At 42.4% G+C, this 23,321-nt stretch overlaps 1 protein-coding gene across 9 annotated transcripts in view; it reads right to left on the bottom strand.

Moving 5' to 3' along the window:
* Positions 1-23,321, bottom strand: part of LOC144599625 (rho guanine nucleotide exchange factor 4-like) — a 322,645-nt gene that overhangs the window by 31,961 nt on the left and 267,363 nt on the right. For 6 of the 9 annotated variants that reach the window (XM_078410740.1, XM_078410743.1, XM_078410739.1 and 3 more), the window contains one exon: positions 380-559. In XM_078410740.1, the coding sequence (XP_078266866.1) occupies positions 380-559 (180 nt within the window). Of the gene's footprint in view, positions 1-379; positions 560-775; positions 945-15,501; positions 15,654-23,321 lie in introns of those variants that run through there. The other 3 variants (XM_078410747.1, XM_078410746.1, XM_078410745.1) reach the window with 3 other exon arrangements.

Here is a 23,321-nt window from a genome sequence, read left to right as displayed (position 1 = left end):
CAGCGCAGACTCGATGGGCTGAATGGCTTCATTCTGCTCGTATCTCTTATGCCCTTTTGATCAGTACATTCTAGGCAGTGTTCAACATTCCTGTGTTGCCAATGTTCGCAACCTTCCTTTACTTTAGTTCTTGTTTATGATCCTATCAGGCTGGCCCATTGATATTGTGTAAGAAGGAACTGCAGATGTTGGTTTAAACCGAAGATAGACACAAAAAGCTGGAGAAGGGTCTCGACCTGAAACGTCACCCATTCCTTCTCTCCAGAGATGCTGCCTGTCCCGCTGAGTTACTCCAGCTTTTTGTGTATGTCTTCGGTTCACTGATATTGCTTGGCCCTCTTTGTGTCCTGTCATTGCTCCAACCTGGATCGGCTCTTACCCGCACAAAGCTGGCAGGGAACCAGCCTTCACTGTCTGCAATCCGCCCCCACCACCACTCTTTGTTCGTCGCATCCACTACTTCAATGACATCTCCAGCTTTGAAGCCCAGCTCCTGGTCATCCATGGTGATGTGGTCCCAGAGGGCCTCTGCATATACCACACTGCCATCGCTGATGAGCTGCAAGGAATCAGGGAACATGTTATTAGAGTCACCTTTCCAATGGGGTGTACAAACTTCAGCTTTCCTCTTACAAAAATAAGCAGTTCACATTTGCTCAATCATGCTCTGAATGAGAATGCGAGATTCTGTTATAAATTGTGAACTAAACTGTGGCTGTTTAAGTCAGATGAAATATCAGCGACTTCACATAGAATACTTCAGGTCAACACCTACCTGCAGCACGCCAAGCACTCCAGACTGGACCTCACTTTTAACTGGATTGCTGCCCCAGATGTAAATGTGACAAGGCTGCTGAGAAGCTCAGCAAAGCTAGAGATGAAATAAATGCTGCTTGGTAACTGAGCCAGTGACGGTCAATGCGCACAGGTTGTCAGTGGTAGGTAACAGAGAGAAAATGGCACGCTATTTATGTAAAAGAAATGTTACATAACATCCATTGAAACCTCTTAAAGTCCTGATACAATACACTCCATCCAACATGTGAATAAATGACAGTTAAAGGATCCAAATTATTTCATAAAATTAACTTCAAAGGAGAAAAATTATCTCCATCAAATAGAAAAACGAAAGACTTGTGAATTAAAGCAGAGACTGAATGATGCTGCAACAATCTATTTTCTTCCTGTTGGTGGCAGTAGCATCAGCCAAGCCACAGGCCCCTGCCTTGCAACTCACTGCTAGTCTGTGGTGCTACATAGTAGGGCATCAGCACATTGTACTTATCTCATTCATTAAGGCCCATTTTATGGTGTTTGGTGTTAACAGGGGAATTTTGTTTTAGGAATTCCTATCTGACTCATCAATACTGAGAGGTCATTGTCATTAGGATGGAGTAATGGAACATTGTCTAGTCTTTTCCAATAACTCACCTCCCAAGACAAGAGGAATAAATCAGCAGGTAATACTCTCCTCTCCCCCCTCATCACCTCCTGTGTCACTAATGGTTAAGATTTACAATTTTTTTCATTTTTATTAAACATTTAAAATATTAGCATTAATGGTTAATATTGAAAATATTTAATATAAACAAAAAGGATTGTAAATTACTCTGCAGCTGAGGCACTGTCTGCAATAGTCCTCTGTCTTGTGTAGGAAGGAACTGCAGATGCTGATTTAAACAGAAGATAAACACAAAAAGCTGGGGTAACTCAGCGGGACAGGCAGCATCTCTGGAGAGAAGGAATGGGTGAGGTTTCGGGTCGAGACCCTTCGTCTTGTTCATCTAACATTGCCTGGAGCCTTGTGTTGGAGTAAGCAGTGAAACTTTGGAAAGTGGAGATTCAGTGAACACTGTGTCACATTGACTTGAGTGTCAAAGTATTCAAGAACATGAAGGAGAAAGAATAATAATGATGTACTTATTCATAAATAGGATGGATAGAAAGTTTCATTATAATATAATAGCTGGAAATATATAAACCGATGTGCACAGACCCCTTTGACAGTAACTGTTTGCTTTCATCCAACTTGCCATTTTATGGCCCTTTTGGCTCTTCCATTCGCCCGCTTGAGCTCTTTCCTGCTTGCGTTATATTTCTCAAAGGCCCTGTCTGATTTAATCTTCTTAAACCTTGCATACACTTCCTTTTTCTTTTTGTCCAAATTTACCACCTGTTTGGTCATCCAAAGTTCCCTTACTTTGCCATCCTTATCCCTCTGTCTTAGCTCTAAACATGAATCAACTGTCCTTCAAACGACTCCCACGTCAGATGTGGACGTACCCAATAAATAACTGCTCCCAATGTACCTGCCCGAGCTCCTGCCTAATTACATAGTAATTTGCCTTCCTCCAACTTAGCGCCTTCCTGCGAGGTCCAAACTTATCCCTATTCAAAACAATCTTAACACCATTGGAGTTGTGATGAGTATCCCCCAAAATGCTCTACCACTGAAGCACCATCACCTGGCCAGGCTCATTTTCCAACACAATATCCAGGATGTTCCCTTCTCGGGTTGGACTATCCTCATACTGTTTCAGGAAACCCACTTCGATACATCTCACAAATACTGCCCCGCCTAAGCCTTTGGCATTGAGCAAGTCCCAGTCAATAACGGGGAAGTTAAAGTCACCCACTAGAACAGCCCTGTTGCTTTGCATCTTTTGGTAATCCATCTACACATCTGTTCCTCTACACCCTGCTGGCTATTGGGGGTTCTATACTACGAACCTATTAGAGTGCTTACACCTTTCTGATTTTTTAGCTCTACCCATATGGCTTCAGCCGATGAACCCTCCGGTATGTCCTCTTTGAGCGCTGCCGTGCCAGTCTCCCTGATTATAAAAGCAACTCCTCCACCTCTTATTCCTCTCTCTCTATCATATCCGAAACATCGAAACCTTGGAACATTGACCGACCAGTCATGTATCTCTCGCAACCATGTTTCCACAATGGCCACAATATCATATTTCCTTGCACTGATCCAGGGTCTAAGTTCATCTGCTATTCCCACAATACTCCTTACGTTGAAATTGTCCATCAGCTTCACCATATTCCTTCACCTCTCCTTGCCTGTCCTTCCTTTGTGACTTACTGGACCTCACATCTATCTTCCAATCACTCCTTCCAATTTCTTACCTACCACTCTGGTTCTCACCCCCCCCCCGCCTCTCTTGTTTAAACCCGCCATTTTAACTCTTCTCTTTAAAGACCTCCAGAATTTTAGCCACCACAATCATCTGGGGTAGAGAATTCCAGAGGTTGACCATTCTCTGACCCTGACCTCCATGAGCAAAGCAGTCCGGACACATGAGTTCATATTTGAGCTTCTGGAAGTTAAAGATCTCAATAAGTATAACGTTTACGTGACGTAAATAGCACAGCTGGGTAAGCTGTTCTATTATTCCCTGAGTAAAGTAGAACTACTTTTCAGATCGAAGAGGTTTAAAATCTCACTGGTGTCAAAATGTGCTGGTGCAAATAAAAAGCCTTCTGTAAAATGAGGAAACATTTCCTACAGCACCTGAGATGCCCAAGATTATGCAAAAATTGTTCTGTTCCAGGTTAAACTAATCATCAACAGCACAACACCATTTCTAATTGTAGTTGAAATGCCTAGTTTCACATTGGCAGTGAGGCATGACATCAATCTTGCACATTGTTTCATGTCACATTTTCCATGGTTCCACTGGTTGTTAACTAGATGAACACTGACATTCTCATCTCAGAGTCATAGAGTGATATAGTATGGAAACAAGCCCTTTGGCCCAACTTGTCCATACCGGCCAACATGTCCCTGCTACACTAGTCCCACCTGCCCACGTTTGGCCCATATCCCTCCAAACCTATCCTATCCATGTACCTGTCTAACTGTTTCTTAAACGTTGGGATAGTTCCAGCCTCAATGACCTCCTCTGGCAGCTTGTTCCATACACCCACCACCCTTCGTGTGAAAAAGTTACCCCTCAGATTCCTATCAAATCTTTTCCCCTTCACCTTGAACCTATATCCTCTGGTCCTCGATTCCCCTACTCTGGGCAAGAGATTCTGTGCATCTACCCGATCTATTCCTCTCATGATTTTATATACCTCTATATGATCACCCCTCATCTTCCTGCGCTCCAAGGAATAGAATCCCAGCCTACTCAACCTTTTCCTTTAGCTCACGCCCTCTAGTCCTGGAAACATCCTCGTAAACCTTCTCTGAACCCTTTCAAGCTTGTCAATATCCTACCTGTAACATGGTGCCCAAAACTGAATGCAATATTCTAAATGCGGTCTCACCAACCTCTTATACAACAGCAACATGACCTCCCAACTTCTATACTCAATACTTGTAACATAATTTCATGCTTGCATATTGGACAACACATTGGAAGCCTCTAGAAACCACTTTAATATGTTGGTATCACAGTTATCTGCTGGAAATAAAGGACGCCTCATGATGTTCAACAGGGAGACAGATTGGGATGCTGATCAATGTGCAGTAACGCACAAACAATTTAACCTGCACATTACTTCCACTAACTAGCCTTAATAAGTGTTAATCTTCACGAGAAAGGAAGCTCCTCAGAAGAAATATAATTTAAGGAATTGCAGTTATTCAATGCTGCACAGAGGTTTAACAAATGAACTACCAAAAAAAGTATTTTACCTAATTACACACCAACCTGCGACCTCCGTACATTAACACTATCCTACACACACTGGGGCCAATTGTACATTTATACCAAGCTAATTAACCTACAAACCTGTACGTCTTTGGTGTGTGGGAGGAAACCGAAGGTCTCAGAGAAAACTCACACAGGTCACGGGAAGCACGTACAACCCGGGCCTCTGGCGCTGTAAGGCAGTAGCTCTACCGCTACGCCAACGTACTGCCCGTGGTGAAAGGGAATGGAAATAAGGCAAGGAACTAAATTATAGGTGGATCCTGAGGAGATGTAAAAACAAAAGTGCACATGATGGAAACTCTATGGACAAACAGTCAGAGGATGATGGAGGAGGTTCTCTGTTCTTCAAGCTTGTTGATAGAAATTGAATTTAGGCGCACATTTAACATGTAACTATCAATGCAAAAATATTGCTTTTAGTGATCAATGATGGTATAGCTTGTTTCCTCTGGTTTTTAAAAAGCCTGTTTATTGAGTGAATTGATTACACAGTTAGCTCTCTGGGATATACACCTCTGCATACTTAAAATGCATGGGTTAGCACAGAGTTAGCAATAAATAGTCTGAAAGTTGAGTAACAACCAACACCAGCTCGACAAAAAAATGTGATAGGTGATTAGAATCAGAACTCATTGCACTCAACGTTACTGCTCATTGCAAGATCAAAGGATTAAAGGTCAAAGTGCTCAACCTAACGTAAATGTGAGGAGCACACATTTCCAGAGGACATGAATTACCTATCTATGTGTTCTTGTGATATTGGGATGAGATGCTTCAGACAGATTGTTTAATAGGTATAAATATTAGTCCCAATCATCCAACTTCTGATTGCTGCAACAGTAACAGCTTTCCTGTACCTGTGCTTTGTATCAGGGGATGGAAAAGCTACTGCCTGGTCGTTGATCCTCTGATCTCCCCACCTTTCCCAAGCAATGATCTCACTGATTCCTCACACGCCACTGGAGCTGGGAATCACCTTTACTTCAGTGGACAAATACCAAGAGCCGTGATCCAGACACTCCTGGACGGCTGGCAAAGTGAGCCCCCAGAAAGCCACCATTGAATGTGCCAAGAGTATGGGCTGCGTGGGGGATGGGGAAAAGATGGGGTGGGAGAAGGAGATGGGAGATAATGGGGAAAAGGGTGAATGTCAGAGAAGAGGGCAAAAGAGGAGGGAAAGGGGTGTGTCATGGGAGTAGCAGGAGAAGGGGGTAAGGGGCAGGGTGGAAATGCAAAACTTTACTTGTGGAAGATTTATTGTCAAGTATCTTGAAAATCTATTTATTACAGTAGATAAACTTGCAGAGAATAGATAAAAGAAAGCAACAACCTGGCCTTTATCTCCATGGATCTCCTAGTTTTCCACATGATATAAACAAGCATTGCAATCACAGGTGAGAAAAATATATATATACAGCTAGCACAGCTCGAATAGATTTTCTCCCACTTTCCATTGGAGGAGAATGGTTTAATTTCAATACTAAATTGCAAATTTGTCAACGAGGAGGCACTGTAAGATTACTCCTGTTGTTCCATAAAACATTAAAATCACCTCATAAATGATTACAATGTTAAGTACCTTCTGGTGTTCTGGATAAAGGAAATGACATTGAGTTAATGGAATAGTGATAAATCTATCAACGTTAATGACAGGAAATGAATCCTTTAATATTGGAGCAGCCAATCTGTGTTGTTACGATGAATTGTTTAGGTACAAGAACTGTGTATGTTTAAACCTCTTAATGTGATCTCAGAGTACATTCTGATCGCTCACTAATATGCTAACATGTAAGATCCAGTGCGTGTTTCAATAAACAGAAAGATAAGTCAGTAAGGAATGCTTCTAAGGCTGAAATAAAAAATAATAATCAGTGCATTCTCCAATAAGGCAAAGCAAAACAAATATTTTGTCATAAGAAATATGGCCTGATATAACCAAGATACAGTATTCGTACAGTGATCTAGTATCCATGGGCGATGCCAATTTCAGGAATATGCCACTCATAAAACACTATTATACATCACTCACTTGTATTCTATGCATAAAACCTTAAATGGACAAATTACATATCATCTCCTTACCTGTTTAAGTAACAATGTTTTACACTGTATTTTTATATTTTAAGGCTAAACAGTATTAATGTAAAATACAACAATGAAATAAACGGCCATTATCATCACATTAGCTGCCAGATTTTTGAGTCATAGAGAGATACAGCACAGAAACAGTTCATTTGACTCGCCGATCCACGCTAAAAATTAACCACCCATTTACACTAATGGTAGATTAATCCCCTTTTTGTATTCCTCCACACTCTCAGAAACTTTTGCAAGATACTACAGCAGTGGCATGGTGGCGTAGCGGTAGAGTTGCTGCCTTACAGCGAATGCAGTGCCAGAGTTCGATCCTGACTACGGGTGCTATCTGTACGCAGTTTGTATGTTCTCCCCGTGACCTGCGTGGGTTTTCTCCGAGATCTTCGGTTTCCTCCCACACTCCAAAGACGTACAGGTATGTAGGTTAATTGGCTTGGTAAATGTAAAAATTGTCCTTAGTGTGTAGGATGGTATTAATATGCAGGGATCGCGGGGAACAGCGTGGACCCGGTGGGCCGAAGGGCCTGTTTCTGCGCTGTATCTCTAAACTAAACTAAACTACACTCATCTACACACTAGGAATAACTTCCAGTAACCGCTGAAACTACCATCCCTCACATCTTTCGCATGTGGGAGGAAACCTGAGCACCTGGAGGAAACCAACGTGGTCACAGGGAGAACATTTAAATCCCGCACATATATGGTCTGAAATTGAAATTGAGGAAAGCAGTAACAGGATCGTTCTGAGTCAGCATGGATTTACGAAGGGGAAATCATGCTTGACTAATCTTCTGGAATTTTTTGAGGATGTAACTAGGAAAATTGACAGGGGAGAGCTGGTGGATGTGGTGTACCTCGACTTTCAGAAAGCCTTCGACAAGGTCCCACATAGGAGATTAGTGGGCAAAATTAGAGCACATGGTATTGGGGGTAGGGTACTGACATGGATAGAAAATTGGTTGGCAGACAGAAAGCAAAGAGTGGGGATAAATGGGTCCCTTTCAGAATGGCAGGCAGTGACTAGTGGGGTGCCGCAAGGCTCGGTGCTGGGACCGCAGCTATTTACAATATACATTAATGACTTGGATGAAGGGATTAAAAGTACCATTAGCAAATTTGCTGATGATACAAAGCTGGGTGGTAGTGTGAGCTGTGAGGAAGATGCTATGAGATTGCAGGGTGACTTGGACAGGTTGTGTGAGTGGGCAGATGCCTGGCAGATGCAGTCTAATGTGGATAAGTGTGAGGTTATCCACCTTGGTGGTAAGAATAAGAAGGCAGATTATTATCTGAATGGTGTCAAGTTAGGAAAAGGGGACGTACAACGAGATCTGGGTGTCCTAGTGCATCAGTCACTGAAAGGAAGCATGCAGGTACAGCAGGCAGTGAAGAAAGCCAAGGGATGTTGGCCTTCATAACAAGAGGAGTTGAGTATAGGAGCAAAGAGGTCCTTCTGCAGTTGTATAGGGCCCTAGTGAGACCGCACCTGGAGTACTGTGTGCTGTTTTGGTCTCCAAATTTGAGGAAGGATATTCTTGCTATTGAGGGCATGCAGCGTAGGTTTACTAGGTTAATTCCCGGAATGGCGGGACTGTCATATGTTGAAAGACTGGAGCAGCTAGGCTTGTATACACTGGAATTTAGAAGGATGAGAGGGGATCTTATCGAAATATATATGATTATTATGGGGTTGGACATGTTAGAGGCAGGAAACATGTTCCCAATGTTGAGGGAGTCCAGAACTAGGGGCCACAGTTTAAGAATAAGGGGTAGGCCATTTAGAATGGAGATGAGGAAAATCCTTTTCAGTCAGAGAGTTGTAAATCTGTGGAATTCACTGCCTCAGAAGGCAGTGGAGGCCAATTCTCTGAATGCATTCAAGAGAGAGCTAGATAGAGCTCTTAAAGATAGCGGAGTCAGGGGGTTTGGGGAGAAGGCAGGAACGGGGTACTGATTGAGAATGATCAGCCATGATCACATTGAATGGTCGTGCTGGCTCGAAGGGCCGAATGGCCTCCTCCTGCACCTATTGTCTATTGTCTATAACCTAGGTCTCGGGCACTGTGAGGAAATACAAAGGCATTTATATTCCTTTCTTCATTCAGCTTTTTTGGTTCTTGGTGAATTCTGTACTTAAAATACAGAGCACTTGTAATTGGGAACGGACATAGTGCATTCCAGATAAGTGCTAAGAACGTACAAGAGCTAAAAACAATTAGGCGCAAATAAAACATACCTTACCATAGTATCCCAATATCATTAGCCCATAACATCCCAGCAATGTGTTATGAGCTGATGAATATAGCAGCAGGAGTAAAACTAATCATGCACTTCAATCCAGCATAAAGGAGACCGTTTCATACCCTATGAAACACTTGAACCTTATAAACCAGCTCTTGTATCTGACACCATAATATTCCAAACTGGCAGCAACTGAAAATAATTAAAGATTTCCAATGAACGTATTATGAGACCGGCAATAATTTTATCTCAACAGTTCCAAAAAACAGAACAACACCATTGATCATTCTGAAGAAGGGTCCCGATCCAAAATGTTGTTGACCCATTCGGTCTCGACCCGAAACCTCACTCATTCCTTCTCTCCAGAGACGCTGCCTGTCCCGCTGAGTTACTCCAGCATTTTGTGTCTCCCTTCGATTTAAACCAGCATCAGCTGTTCTTTCCTACACATTTTGTTCCCTCCACAGATGCTGCCTGACCTGCTGGGTTACTCCAGCGCTGTGTGTTTCGCTCATTGATCATTGTGTTTTGGTGACCTTGCATCCATATTAGTTTGCATGTTTACCTACATAAAGTCAATTTGTTTCTAAAGTACTTATTTTTACTGTTGACTATTTGTATTAAAGGTGCTCACTGGACCATCTTAAAAAGCAAGCAGAAAAAGAAAGCAAGGCCCTGAATGTTGCCTGGGCGGGAGAACAATATCAACCATTCTTGGCCTTTAACTCACACATCCCTCCAGAAAGATGGCCACTGGGATGAAGATGGGAGCTCAGGATTGCTGACTCCCACATTTCCATCCCACACACGTCACGGCCAACACCACATCTCATCCCCCTTACATCCCCCCTCTCACATACATGGGGTCAGCACAGTGTAGAAATAGGCTTAACTCAGCCCTTCCGGGACAACTTCCAGACAACCTTCCTGAAGGTAAAGATGGCAGAGCTCCTTTCACATAGTACCACGGGTCAGGAGCAGCCTCACTTTATGAACTTACTGGCATGGAGCAGAGCTGAAAACCTAATTATCTGCTGTATGATTCACACCTTCATTGCTGCACAAATAATCATAAATCCTCATAGGCTCCACGTACACTTGGCTGCAACATTCTGGCTGGTGGCCCTCAAACAAACAGCAGCTGATCTGCCCATTGAACATGCCGTTGTAAGCAATGCAGCCACAAGGGCCACAGGTGAGAAAATAGTATATCTAGACATACTAAACCTGCCTCAAAAGTACAGTGAAGCAGCAAACAGTTTCTAATCAGAACAGTAAAACAGCAACCAGTTTCCCCTGCATTTTGTTACCATATGCCCCTTGGGAAAAAAAACAAAAATATAAGTAATTCAACCTAGTTCTGAACTCACGGCTCAGCGAATGCCTGACTTCTGACCCATACATAAATAGTTTCATGGTAATTAAAGGATTTCCAAACCTTTAAAACTCCTACTATTGATATTTTCGACAGATTTGAATGCCACAATGACATAGAAACATAGAAAATAGGTGCAGGAGGAGGCCATTTGGCCCTTCGAGCCAGCACCGCCATTCATTGTGATCATGGCTGATCATCCACAATCAGTAGCCTGTGCCCAACTTCTCCCCATATCCCCTGATTCCACTAGCCCCCAGAGCTCTAACTAACTCTCTCTTAAATTCTTATAGTGACCTGGCCTCCACTGCCCTCCGTGGCAGAGAATTCCACAAATTCACAACTCTATGGTTGAAAAAGTTCCTTCTCACCTCAGTTTTAAATGGCCTCCCCTTTATTCTAAGACTGTGGCCCTGTGGCTGTGACAAATGCAAGTCTTTCAAAACCAGAATGATCAGCAGATTTAGTACAAAATGACAGCAGGATCATTAATGGCTTATAGCAAAGATATATGACGATGATCCTGCAGAAATGTCAGGAAGATTAATCAGCATATAACTTGAAAATATTAATATGCTTACTCATTTTCACCTGCGTTGTGAAGTAGTAGGATCTCTGCTTTATATCCAGAACCAGCAAAAAGTAGAAAGGAGAGATTTCTTCAGTAAGAGATTTCTTTGACTCTGACCTTTATTTCTGTACGATTCTGTACTATATTTGAGCATTTCAGAAAAAGGAAAAAACAAAATGGAAAACATGTCTATTCACAAGTGGCAGTATCCCTATCGGCCTCAGAGGTTTCAGACAGAGAAACCATTCAGTTTGGCGACAATGATTTGACATTCTTTCACAGTATAATCATTTGGCATCGCCAGAAATTCAGTGTATGGCACCGGTTCAAGAAAGGAAAGGTTAGAACTAAGAAAGGCGTCATGTGGAAACGAACCACTCAATGTTTTCCAGGCCAAAGTCTGTACAAAACATATTCTAAATGGCATCCCATTCAACTGTTCTGAAAGATCACACATTTAGTCAGTAGGGTGCGAGTTCTCATCCACTCCATTGGCTTCAGCTTGAAAATCCAGGGTAATACTAAGACCAAATAAACATCTACTGTATTCTCTCCAAAATCTTTGTGTCCTCATTCCAGAATTAGACACTTTACTCCAAACTGGGGTTAAATTAGTAGTTTTATAAAGGTCACCCTGTTAATTATCACATTATTATTTTGGGAATGGTGCTGTCTGTAATTTAGCTGTACCATAAATTACAATTGTGGTAAAACCTCTAAAGTACATAACTTAATTTTTTTAATGCATTGGGGCAGTTAAAGGCGCTATAAAAATGCATGTTCTTGTTGATAGAGGGAATAAACCCTTGCTGCTTTTAGCTGACGTATAACATGGCAGTACTTTATCAACAAAGATATAAGGTATAAAATGTAGAACCGTAGCATTGCTAATAATGCTAATTATGGACCACTCAAAGGCATTGGGATTATTAAAGAAAATGTAATTTGTCATTGAATGAAGTGAAAATTCTGTTAATGCTATCCATGAATAGCTTTGAGACAGTCTTTCATTTTGAGTACAACATTTGTGCTTTATTGGGTTTTTTCCCCAAAAACCTAAAATCCTCTTTAATATATTTTGAATTCAGTAAATATTTCTTTTGTGCCATTTTTATTTACAAGGGTGATCAATTTTTATTGGAGACGCTGGCCCTGGGAGAGAAAGTCACACAGGTCAGGGAGCACCAGGAATACGGAACACAAACAGCTAAATCAAGATGAGTTAAAGTTAATGCTCAATGGAGAAAGAGCACACTACATCACAGTATTGGAAAAGTTGAGGTCGGAGGTGGCAAATGGTTATTTTTGGATGAAATACAGCGGAAGATGGGATGATATGAAAGGAGGTGGACAATGTTCTGTGGATGGCAATAGGCCATTAGGATGGCATTAGGCAACAGCTCAGTTTAGCATTAAACAGAATGCCCATGTGGACAACTGTCTAGCTCAATGATTAGATGCACAGTGTTGCAGTTAGTTAAGCCAACACCTCACTGTACCAGAGACCCGGGTTCAATCCTGACCTCAAGTGCTGTCAGTGCGGAGTTTGTACTTTCCACCTGGATGCAAGTGCTTTTAATTTGTTTGGTGCTCCGGTTTCCTCCCATATCCCAAAGATGTTTCGGCTGGTAGGTCAATTGACCACTGTAAACTGCCGCTCCCTTATGGGTGACAGATAGAATCTAGGAGGAGTTGAAGAGAATGTGAAGAGAATAAAAATGGAATTAATGTTAAAACAGGTGATTGACAGTCATTGTGGACTTAATTTTCTAGAAAGCCTGTTTCTGTGATCTACATCTCTACAACTCTAATATAGCATCACGGCATTTAAGGAAGATTAAATTTGTGACCAGGTATGGAATTTGTGTCAGTTTCTGAAGGTGATGATAATTATTTGTCAGTGAACTGTGAGCAAGTCTTGCAATGCTCGAGTGGACTATGTGTAATAATCTCTTTGAGACATCGGGAGCTTCAGAATATAGTGTACATTTTATTGCAGATGAACAATTGTCATGGACACTAACATCACACACATGATAATGCCATTTTGTCATTTGCACATGTAACTCATGAATGCACTTATGTACAAATCTAATTCAGTGATTGCCACGATTTCCTCTCCAAAGCTTTCCGGCATCCCTCATTTACACGGTGCTCCTGGTGTCAGCAACGTGCTCATGTATGCTGACAACACACAGAGTTCGACCACTTCATTGTCTGTTCTCGTCCTGTCAGACTGCTTAGTTGACATCGTTACTGAAGCAGATGCAATCTTTCCAGTTAAACATTGGATAAATTGAAGTATTACTGCAGAATATTTGGCCCAAAATCCATATCCCACATTGACAGCATAAATGAGCAAACTGACAACACCCAGGAGCACCAGGTAAATGAGGGGTGATGGAAAGCTGATGAGAAGATTTTTAGGGGCTCTAACAATAGTGTTATGGGAATAGGAAGTGAAGCCATTGCCGGTGCCCTCAGTCTTTGTTGGATAGGTGGAAGCTATTCAGGCAGAGATGGAGAACAGCTGATTGGCAAATTGTTAAGCATGTTAAATGCTGCAGAGATCCTGGATAATTTGGGGCAATGAGATACATAACTGAAAACATGTTATGGCTTTTTGAATATATTGTTAAGGTTGAGTGAGCCGAACAGCATAGAGGTCGGCATGTTGAAGGACTTTAATGAAATTACATTTCATTCAAAAGCAAGATGTTAAAAACATTAACATTGTTAACATTAACAATGTTAATGTTTTGGCAAGGGCTACTGCAAAATGGGACATTTTGAAAACTTCTGCCAGCATTTTCCTGTGCAGAAAGTTGGGCAGTGAGAGTTAGGAGGGAAGGGATCAACTGATTAGAACACAGAACATAGAACAGTACAGTGCAGGAACAGCTCCTTCAGCCTACACAATGTCCCTAACAGACATGATGTTAGGTTAAACTAAATTTAGGAGGTGGATTGGATGGATAAAATAAATATGATTCAGGCCAAATGGAAAATAAAAAATCTAGAGAAGGAATGACAGGAATATGGAGAAAATTAGAGCATATCTTTGTAAGAAACTCAGATTGGTGCTTTAATGAGAACTAGAGGAAAAGCATTTGCTGAGAAGAGTGTTGAAAGCTTGAAGACATTACGTGCCAGAGTAGGAAGTGAGGTAGCCTTTAAATGATTATTGTTTGTGTTGTTTTAGTAAGGCATTTCATTGAAACCAATGCCTACCAGGAAGATGAAAGGGTCCAAAAATACGATCAAATTTCCAATCAAATCGATGAGGTTGTGCAGTAGACTGCGGTACAGCTATTGATGGCAATGCACTGCCTATAATTACGTGGACATTGGTTAATACTGTTGACCTGGTGTTTAAGGAGGGGTTGATGGGAGGGTTGAACAGTAGAACATACATCATTGACAGAATGTCAGGGCTACGGTCCAAATGCGGGAAAATGGGATTAAAATTAGACTGTGTTTGGTAACGGGTGGCACGACACGATGGGCCGAAGGGCCTCTTTCTGTGCCGTAGGACTCTATGACTCTATGAGAATTAACCCCAGATATACTGGAAAGGGCAATCAGAAAGAGGAGGTTGGGGCAAATGGGTTTGATGCTCACAGGGAATAAAAGGATCTTCAGAGAATGTACAGAAAGAAGAGTTGAACCTAATCATGGAAATCCAGGCATTGTGATAATAGGAGAAGAAATGGACAAGATAAATGCTTGAGTTGAGTCTGACCATATTAAATATTAGAGATTTGCAGGTTGAGGTTCAGCAATAGATTTTGATAGGCTAGATCAGTTCTAAATTTTGAGAGGGGTAAAGACTAATAAACACACAGAAATCGGCTGGCATTTGTTTCCGAGTTCTTGGCTGTGCTGAAGGGAGATTATTATTATTACACAGGAGGCCAATTGGCCCATTGCATTTATGCCAGCTCCCAACAGAGCAATCCAATCAGTCCTATTCCACCTTTCCATATTTTTCTTGCAACCCTGCAGCCTAGGTGCCAGATACCGATTAGAAAATAGCGGAACTACAGCTAAACCCTCAAAAAAAACTCAACCATGTTACATAGCTCATAATAATAGGCTTTCAGATTTTTCACTAAGTACTTATAATAAAGAAACACCCCACGGTGAATAAGAGTTTCACCACAAAATTCTCATGGGTATTAAATGTGATTCTGTAATAAGGTCCCGATAATTATATTAAGCTCTGAAAGGGAAATCACTCAGTGTTCAGTATTGTTGTTGCCAGCTTGTGGTGATTAGATATAATCCTAGACATCTATTATCAAAAGCAAGAATGGTACCTGTCTGGATCGATTGGCAGAAGGACAGCATTATAACCAGCACCCTATTTGCAATCAACGGGTCAGATCTGCTCTGTCTCAGAGGCCAAAGATTGGGAATTCCTTGACTTTCCTTATCCTTTTTTATGGTGCAGTTCCCTGTGTCAGCCGTGCAAATGAATCCAGCAGCAGCTCTGCTGATTCCATCGGTTTTACTATGCTGTTCAGCGATCAAAAGAGACGCACCTTCAGGCAAATGCAGCATTCAATCTACTGTAGTTACAAAACTGATCGTCGGTACCTATCGCACTCGAATCGTTACTGCAGCAAAGGTCTTCTATCCCACCGTACTTTGGACTGCTGTATCCCGGTGGGCACAGTCAGGCTTTCCTTCACACATCCTTTTGTACAACAGATGCGAATTGTTACAAATGCTGAACTCAGGCAACTACTGTGATTATCTGAGAGGCTGAGACCAATCAGGTGATCAGCACCGAATGCAAGCCTCACAGCAACCTGCAGGCCTCAGCAAGGTGGAGGGATGAGCAAAGCTATGCAACGGTCCGTCCCCTCAGTGAAAATAGCATACAAATGGAGTTTAAACACACTATGTTTAATTAAATAATTACGTTTGGAGACACAGAATTATAATCAAAACAGCTGTGTTGTTGATTGCCCACGTGAGTGTTGGCGGTCGAGGGAAGATCACCACCGAGAACAAAGAGGGACCAGGCGTGGAGGAGCTGCCGAGAACAAAGAGGGACCCCGGCGTGGGGGGGGGGGGGGTAGAGGAGGAAGAGGGACTATACTGAATACTTTTGTTACTTTGTCAGTGCCCTTTATTGGTGTACCTTATGCAAAACAAAGAATTTCACTATACCAGGTACACGTTACAATAAAGTATCAATCAATCAATGATAGATTCCTAACACTGCCACATTTAGCTTTGTTCACTTCCTAAACATTAGGACAACACTCATCACTTGGCTTTTTTTGATAACCGCAACAAGAAACAACAGGAGCAACTGCAGTCTCCAATCTGGGTGGCAATATTTAAAGGGGCGAGTAGAATTAAAGGACCCGACCCAGTCAACCTGGATCTGTCCCCTCTGCCTGTGCACCACCTACGCTAACCTCTTCGGGGTACAGGGGTTTGGTTGAGTTCACCCTTGTACCTGAGAGGCACCCAAAATGCAGGTCACTGCTGTTGTAGACCTCTGGAAATTGTTAAATAGATTGTCAGAGTCATTCAAGAGAACTTTCACAATTCTTTTAAAAATAGTTAGAGTAAATTAGGAGAATGAGGGGGGACCTCATTGAAACATACAGAATAGTGAAAGGCTTGGATAGAGTGGATGCGGAGAGAATGTTTCCACTAGTGGGAGAGTCCAGGACTCGAGGTCATAGCCTCAGAATTAAAGGTGAACACCCTTGACGGAGATGAGGAGAAGTTTCTTTAGTCAGAGGGTGGTGAATCTGTGGAATTCTTTGCCACAGAAGGCTGCAGAGGCCGTCAGTGGATATTTTTAAGGCAGAGAGATAGATTTTTGATTAGTACAGGTGTCAGAGGTTATGGGGAGAAGGCAGGAGAATGGAGTTAGGAGTGAGAGATAGATCAGTTATGATTGAATGGCGGAGTAGTCTTGATGGGCCGAATGGCCTAATTCTACTCCTATCACATGTCATGACTTAATTCAATTAAACTGACCTGAAATAGGTGATAAACAATTGGAAGCATAAAAATAATGTAAGTGCACACACTAACCTCTTTCACAGGATGATAGTGGGTGTGCTTCATTACTGTGCCATTCCATTACATTGCCAGCCAGCAGTGGATTAGGAGTTTGGGCAAAAGAGTGTCCAGTCCTTAGACTTTAGAGTTTAGAGATATATCGCGGAGACAGGCTCTTCGGCCCACCGAGTCTGCGCCGACCAGCAAACACCCCGTACACTAGCACGATCCTACATACTAGAGACTATTCACAATTTTACCGAAGCCAATTAACCTGGAGTGTGGGAGGAAACCAGAGCACCCAGAGAAAATCCACAGGGTCACAGAGAGAACATACAAATTTCACACAGGCAGCACCCATAGTCAGGATTGAACCCGGTAATTTTTTTTTGCACAATCCACAGGCATTGCCACTTTCATTTCACTGCACATCGTGCAAATAAACTCGACTTGACTTGACTCTGGTGCTGTAAAGCAGCAACTCAACCAATGCGCCACTGTGCCGCACTTCTGCTGGGTGACTCAGTTGTGAATACACCCAGTTGCCAGTTCTTCTCAATATTTCTATACTTGACCACGTGTGCATGGGTAAGCCATAATGCCAGAAGATCCCCAGTTTACAATAGGGTACTGTTCCTGAGAGCTGTTCGTAAATTTACATTCATAAATCCTGCACTAGCTCCTGATGCACTAACACATATTTATTTTAAGATCCCCACATCCTCATGTTCAGATCCTTCCATTGGTTTGGTTCCATGCAGTCCCTTCGACCTCCTCCAATCTTACAATCCTATTAAGAATCTACAGTCCCCCAACTCCAACCATTTGTTCCTTCAGTCCACCATGTGCCCACAGTACCTTCATTCTCTTGGTCCAAAGTGCTGGATGTCCTTCTCTCTGACTCTCTGGCTTCATAAAGTCTACGTCTTTAACCAAGCTTTCCTTCACTTGTCCGAACATCTTATTTTGTTTCAGCCACTATGAAAACTCTACATTTTACCTTATAAATGTTGGTCATCATTAATATACTCAGGCTTACCAAGATTTCAACTCCAGGGACTTTGATTCAATAACACCATATGGGCTCGACCCTGCTGTAATAACTCAGCTCAAAACATTACCAGCAGTGAGGTTTTATTAAAAAACAGTGAAGCAAATTGCAAACCCACTGAATTTAATAAAAGCTGAATGTTTGTGTGGCATTATACAAAGACAAGTTGTACCTTTCCCACACAGAATCAATGGCAGTGTATCAAATTATTTGATACACAGCCAGTCTGAATTGCATGCGTCCAAAACAACTGCATTAATATTCTCAGAATTATTTCTGCTTGGAAACAACCTGTTTACCCCCCCCCCATGGTAAAGCCTGGAGAAGTTGCAAGCCATGAGTTCAGTCATGTTCTATAGCAGCAGGTCTTCTGCAACCAGTGTTGCAGCCCCTACACTTTCATGAGTACTGAATCTTGCTGTCAAAATTCATTTTTTCAAAATCCTCTGCAGCACTACCCTTCTTGTCCCATGTTAAATATGTACCAGCAAAATAAAACAAAATCAAGGTTATTTAATGAATAAACCCTGTAAAGCACTTATTTGGAATATACCAGCTGTACAGAGGGTAGCCCTAACATGCATGCTGCTACTGCACAGCTCAAGAGTCCCAGTTATGATCCCCCACCTCAGGTTCTGACTGTGTGGAGTCTGCATGTTCTCCCACCAACAGCAGGTCCTGGGTCTTCCAGTTTCCTGCAGCATCGCAAAGACGTACAGGTTGGGAAATTAAATTCGCCAGTGTAGTTTGCCAGTGGGGTAAATGGGTGGCGGGTAAACGAGGGGCAATTTCCATGAGTATGCAAAGGAGAAAGCAATGTGAGAAAGTAAATGGGTGAAATGAGATAGCAGGGACCAGCATAGACTTGATAGGCCAAGTGGCTTCCTTCTGTGTCTTTGGGAGTTCCATGCAGCTTATTACTGACTGCGTCCTACACTTTCATCATTATTCAATAAGCAGAATGCTTTACAGAACTCTTAGTGAATCGTTGTCTAGGAGATCATTCAAATCTACACAAATAATGTCCACCAGTGTTTGTATTGTTCAAGGTTCATTGATGCAGCCAGTAAGAAAATCCGGGATTGAACACTAATTCATTTGGACTGGGAACTGTTTTAAAAAGGTGATGAATTTTCATGAATCTCATTCCTAAAAATAAACACAGTCCTATGCATCCCGACAGATTAACGGCATGCCTCATTCCTTCCTTCGTCACTGGTAGATCTTTCACAGTAAAACACAGTCTGTCTGTGAATACATTGTTTTATAACAGTAGGAACAGTTATACCATTTTGGGCAAAACATCAAGAAACATGCTCAGTCCCCACAATCTGCATTCAACCAGCACATAACTCAGAGCAACAACATCAATCTTGGGCTTTCAAGAGAGTTAAGACCCTTAAATAAAAAAGATCAGAGAAACCATTAAAATGTGAGATAGTTCACTACGTTTCTAGTCACCCTATTATAGAAAGGAAGTGGAGGCTCTGGAAAGGGTGCAGAAAAGGTTCACCAGAATACTGCCTGGATTAGTGGGTTTTAGCTATGCAGAGAGGTTGGACAAACTTGGATTGTTTCTCTGGAGTGTAGGAGGCTGAGGGGAGACTTGATCGAACTTCATAAAATTATGAGAGGCATTGATAGGATAGACAGTTAGAACCTTTTCCCCCATGGTGGAAATGTCACATTCCAGCAGACAAGGTGAGAGGTGAGAGGAAGAAAGTTTAAAGGAGATGTGTGGGTCAAGTTTTTTTTAAACAGAGAGTGGTGGGTGCCTGGTCTGTGCTGCCAGGAGTGATGGTGGAAGCAGAAAATAGAGTGCTGAATTTAAAAGGCATTTAGATAGGCACATGAATCAAGAGTCAAGTGTTAAGAGTGTTTTATTATCATAAGTCCCAGATAGAACAATGAAATTCTTACTTGCAGCAGCACAACAGAATATGTAAACATAGTCAAAAAAACAAAACCGATGCCGTCAGGTCTTTGTAGTTCAGAGCTCATTGGAGGTTAGTATGCAGGAAATGGAATGATGTGGATCATATGCAGGCAGAAGGGATTAGTTTAATTGGGAATCCTGTGCACCACAAACATCATGGGCCAGAGGGCCTGTTCCATTGGAATACTGTTCTATTTTTTTAATATTCAATCACATTTTTTGTGAATTTTCTCAGATTTCATTTCTTTATATTTCTTATTCTCAATATTAGTTTGGATATTTTAAAACATATAGAAAAAGGGTTGCCCTTATTTGCAGCAAGTATTTTACATAATTGTGAAAAGTCCAGACCGGCACCATTTATTTGCTACACCAATGAGAGCATCGTGGCAGGTGACAGTTGTCAATGCAATATTATGCTGGAAAAATAAATGAGTGAAAGTCATAGACAATAGACAATAGACAATAGACAATAGGTGCAGGAGTAGGCCATTCAGCCCTTCGAGCCAGCACCGCCATTCAATGCGATCATGGCTGATCACTCTCAATCAGTACCCCGTTCCTGCCTTCGTAGGTTCACCAGGTTAATTCCCGGGATGGTGGGACTGATATATGATGAAAGAATGATGATCGACTGGGCTTATATTCACTGATATTTAGAAGGATGAGAGGGAATCTTATAGAAACATATAAAATTCTTAAGGGATTGGATCTTAAGGCTAGATACAGGAAAAAAATTCCCGATGTTGGAGAAGTCCAGAACCAGTGGTCACAGTGTAAGAATAAGGGGTAAGCCATTTAGGCCTGAGATGAGGAAAAACTTTTTCACCCAGAGAGTTGTGAATCTGTGGAATTCTCTGCCACAGAAGGCAGTGGAGACCAATTCACTGGATGTTTTCAAGAGAGTTAGATATAACTAATGGGGCTAACGGAATCAAGGGATATGGGGAGGAAGGAGGAACGGGTACTGATTTTGGATGATCAGCCATGATCATATTGAAAGGCAGTGCTGGCTCAAAGGGCCGGATGGCCTACTCCTGCACCTTTTTTTCTATGTTTCATCTATATACTAAAACTCTCGTTTGTTTGTTTGTTTGTTCCTGAACTACAGCCAAAACTGTACACAATAGCGCGACAATTTTAGGCCCACCTTACTCACCGTCGTCCCTTTGGTGCTAATGGAAGAAGTTTCATTGAAATCGGTGTTATATTTTTTAAGTTATTCACATTTTAAAGTTTAAATCTATCTCCTAGGGAAAGAGGGGGAGGTAGAGAGGGAGGGAGGGTGGATAAGGAGGTTGGGGGAGGGAGGGGGGTGGGGGGGAGAGGGGAGAGGGGGGTAGGGGGAGAGGGGGTAGAGGGAGGGAGGGAGGGAGGGAGGGCGAGAGGGAGGGAGAGGTGGGGAGGGAGAGGTGGGGAGGGGGAGAGGGGTGGAGAGGGGAGGGTGGGGTGGGAGGGTGGGGGAGGGGGAGAGGAGAGGGTGTTGCACCAATGCAGGAGAGGTTTGGGCCCAACGGGTCCACTTGGTCTAGTCCCCTACAAAATAAAAAATATTTTGCAGCTGCATAAGCTACATGGTGGCTTCATGTAACAGCATTAAGTCTGCTTTCACTAGCAACATGCCTGTGCAGCAGATAACATTTACGAGTGGCCAGCAACAATGGGCCTGCATTTCTCACAGCCAAAGTGGACCTGTTAGAGTAAAAATGCATTGCACGTGAAGCTGGTGTTGCCAGACCTGCAGGAACACATTCTGACCCAGTGGACAATTAAGAATGGTGAAGCATGGGGGAAGGCTAAGCTTAGCATAAGCTAAGCCCCACTGCAGGCCTTGATGCAGAATTGAAGGGTAAATGTGTTCTATTTAAAGGGAGTCAGAGGGCTTTCTGATTTCTTTCAGATGGCCATGTCAGGGGTGAAGAAACATGGTTTTGGATGCAGTGGTGCAAGGTATATCAATGATCACATGAACACACTATCAAGTGCCACATCCCAATGTACTACAACTCATTGCTTACCTACCAAAGGTGTCAATAAATCAGGAGAAATATACCATAGAAAAGGTTAATTTCACTCTCATACTGCTCCAAACTGCATGCAAGCAGCTTATTACATACTTGCAGTGCCAGTCATTCATTCAGGATCAGCACCTGACCTGCTGAGTTGCTCCAGCAATATCTGTCCATCTTCAGTATAAACCAGCATCTGCAGTTCCTCCTTATTACATAGCTCCATGACAATTTGGGATGATGTTTAATCAGTGCACTTTGGAAAGAGTGTTTACCAATATTGAACAACTACTGATGTTGTAAATATTCCCACTTTAGCATGGAAGTAGACCAGTGCATCAAAGTCTATGGCCATTGGCACGCACTGACAAAGCAGCCCTTGCCCTGCTCTGAGGTGCCCTTGGCTTTGTAGTAGGTAGCAGGTTTCAGTAGGGATGGTCTTACTGAAGTTATACTGCTTCTCATTAAGGTGGAAGTGGAAGAATTGCACCTTTAACAACCTGGCCAGACGTGACCGCTGAAGGGAGCATTCCTCCTCTCCTTCTTCCCCTTGCAAACTTGGTGTACCCCCTGCTTACTACACCATGTGCTTTAATCCAGCTGCAATGTCTACCAATGCCCTACCCCTGGATCAAATAGTTAATGGAGAAGCCTTTAGATCAAATCCTTCAGCTCTTGCCTGACCATTCTCTCTTGACTTTCACAAACTTTAAAGAAATCTGGAAAGCAGCCACCACACAGAGTGCAAAAAAAGCACTCCATTGAAATGGAAAATCCTCCATTGAAGGATGCTGTGGATCCTTCCAATGTCAGAGAAACTCACCTTTGACAGAATCCAGTCCAGCTGTGCAAGATTCATCGAATTGTACAAATGACTTTTAAAATGGCAATGCTGGCAGTAAATGAACATTTCATGCTGACTGACACCACAGTCAATCTGGGCGTTACTGCATCACTCCGACCAGGAATGTGCACTTGGGTCAACCTCATTTATAACTGAGTTAGCTTCCCAACATTATGTGCCGCACAATCGTATGCAGTTCACAATTTGGCCTTTTTCTTATATAAACCTTTGACCTCATTTCATCAACCTTTTTTATTTTTCTCACAAAGAGGAAGGGAGAAGAAAGGGGAAAGAGAACAGGGAAGAGAGGCGAGGGTCAAGGGAAGGAAGGGAAGAGAGTGGACGATAAAGAGGGAGAGGGGTGACAAGTGGTCACTGAAATAGAGACTATGGGTTCACTATCATATCATTTCATTGATGAAGAACTGCAATCTGCCAGAGCAGTTATTAGCAGCAACATTAATTCAGCTTTCGCCAAGCACGCATAAGGTCGT

This window comes from Rhinoraja longicauda, chromosome 13, assembly GCF_053455715.1.
Source record: "Rhinoraja longicauda isolate Sanriku21f chromosome 13, sRhiLon1.1, whole genome shotgun sequence".
Lineage (NCBI taxonomy): Eukaryota > Metazoa > Chordata > Chondrichthyes > Rajiformes > Arhynchobatidae > Rhinoraja > Rhinoraja longicauda.
This window is presented reverse-complemented; position numbering and strand designations above follow the sequence as displayed.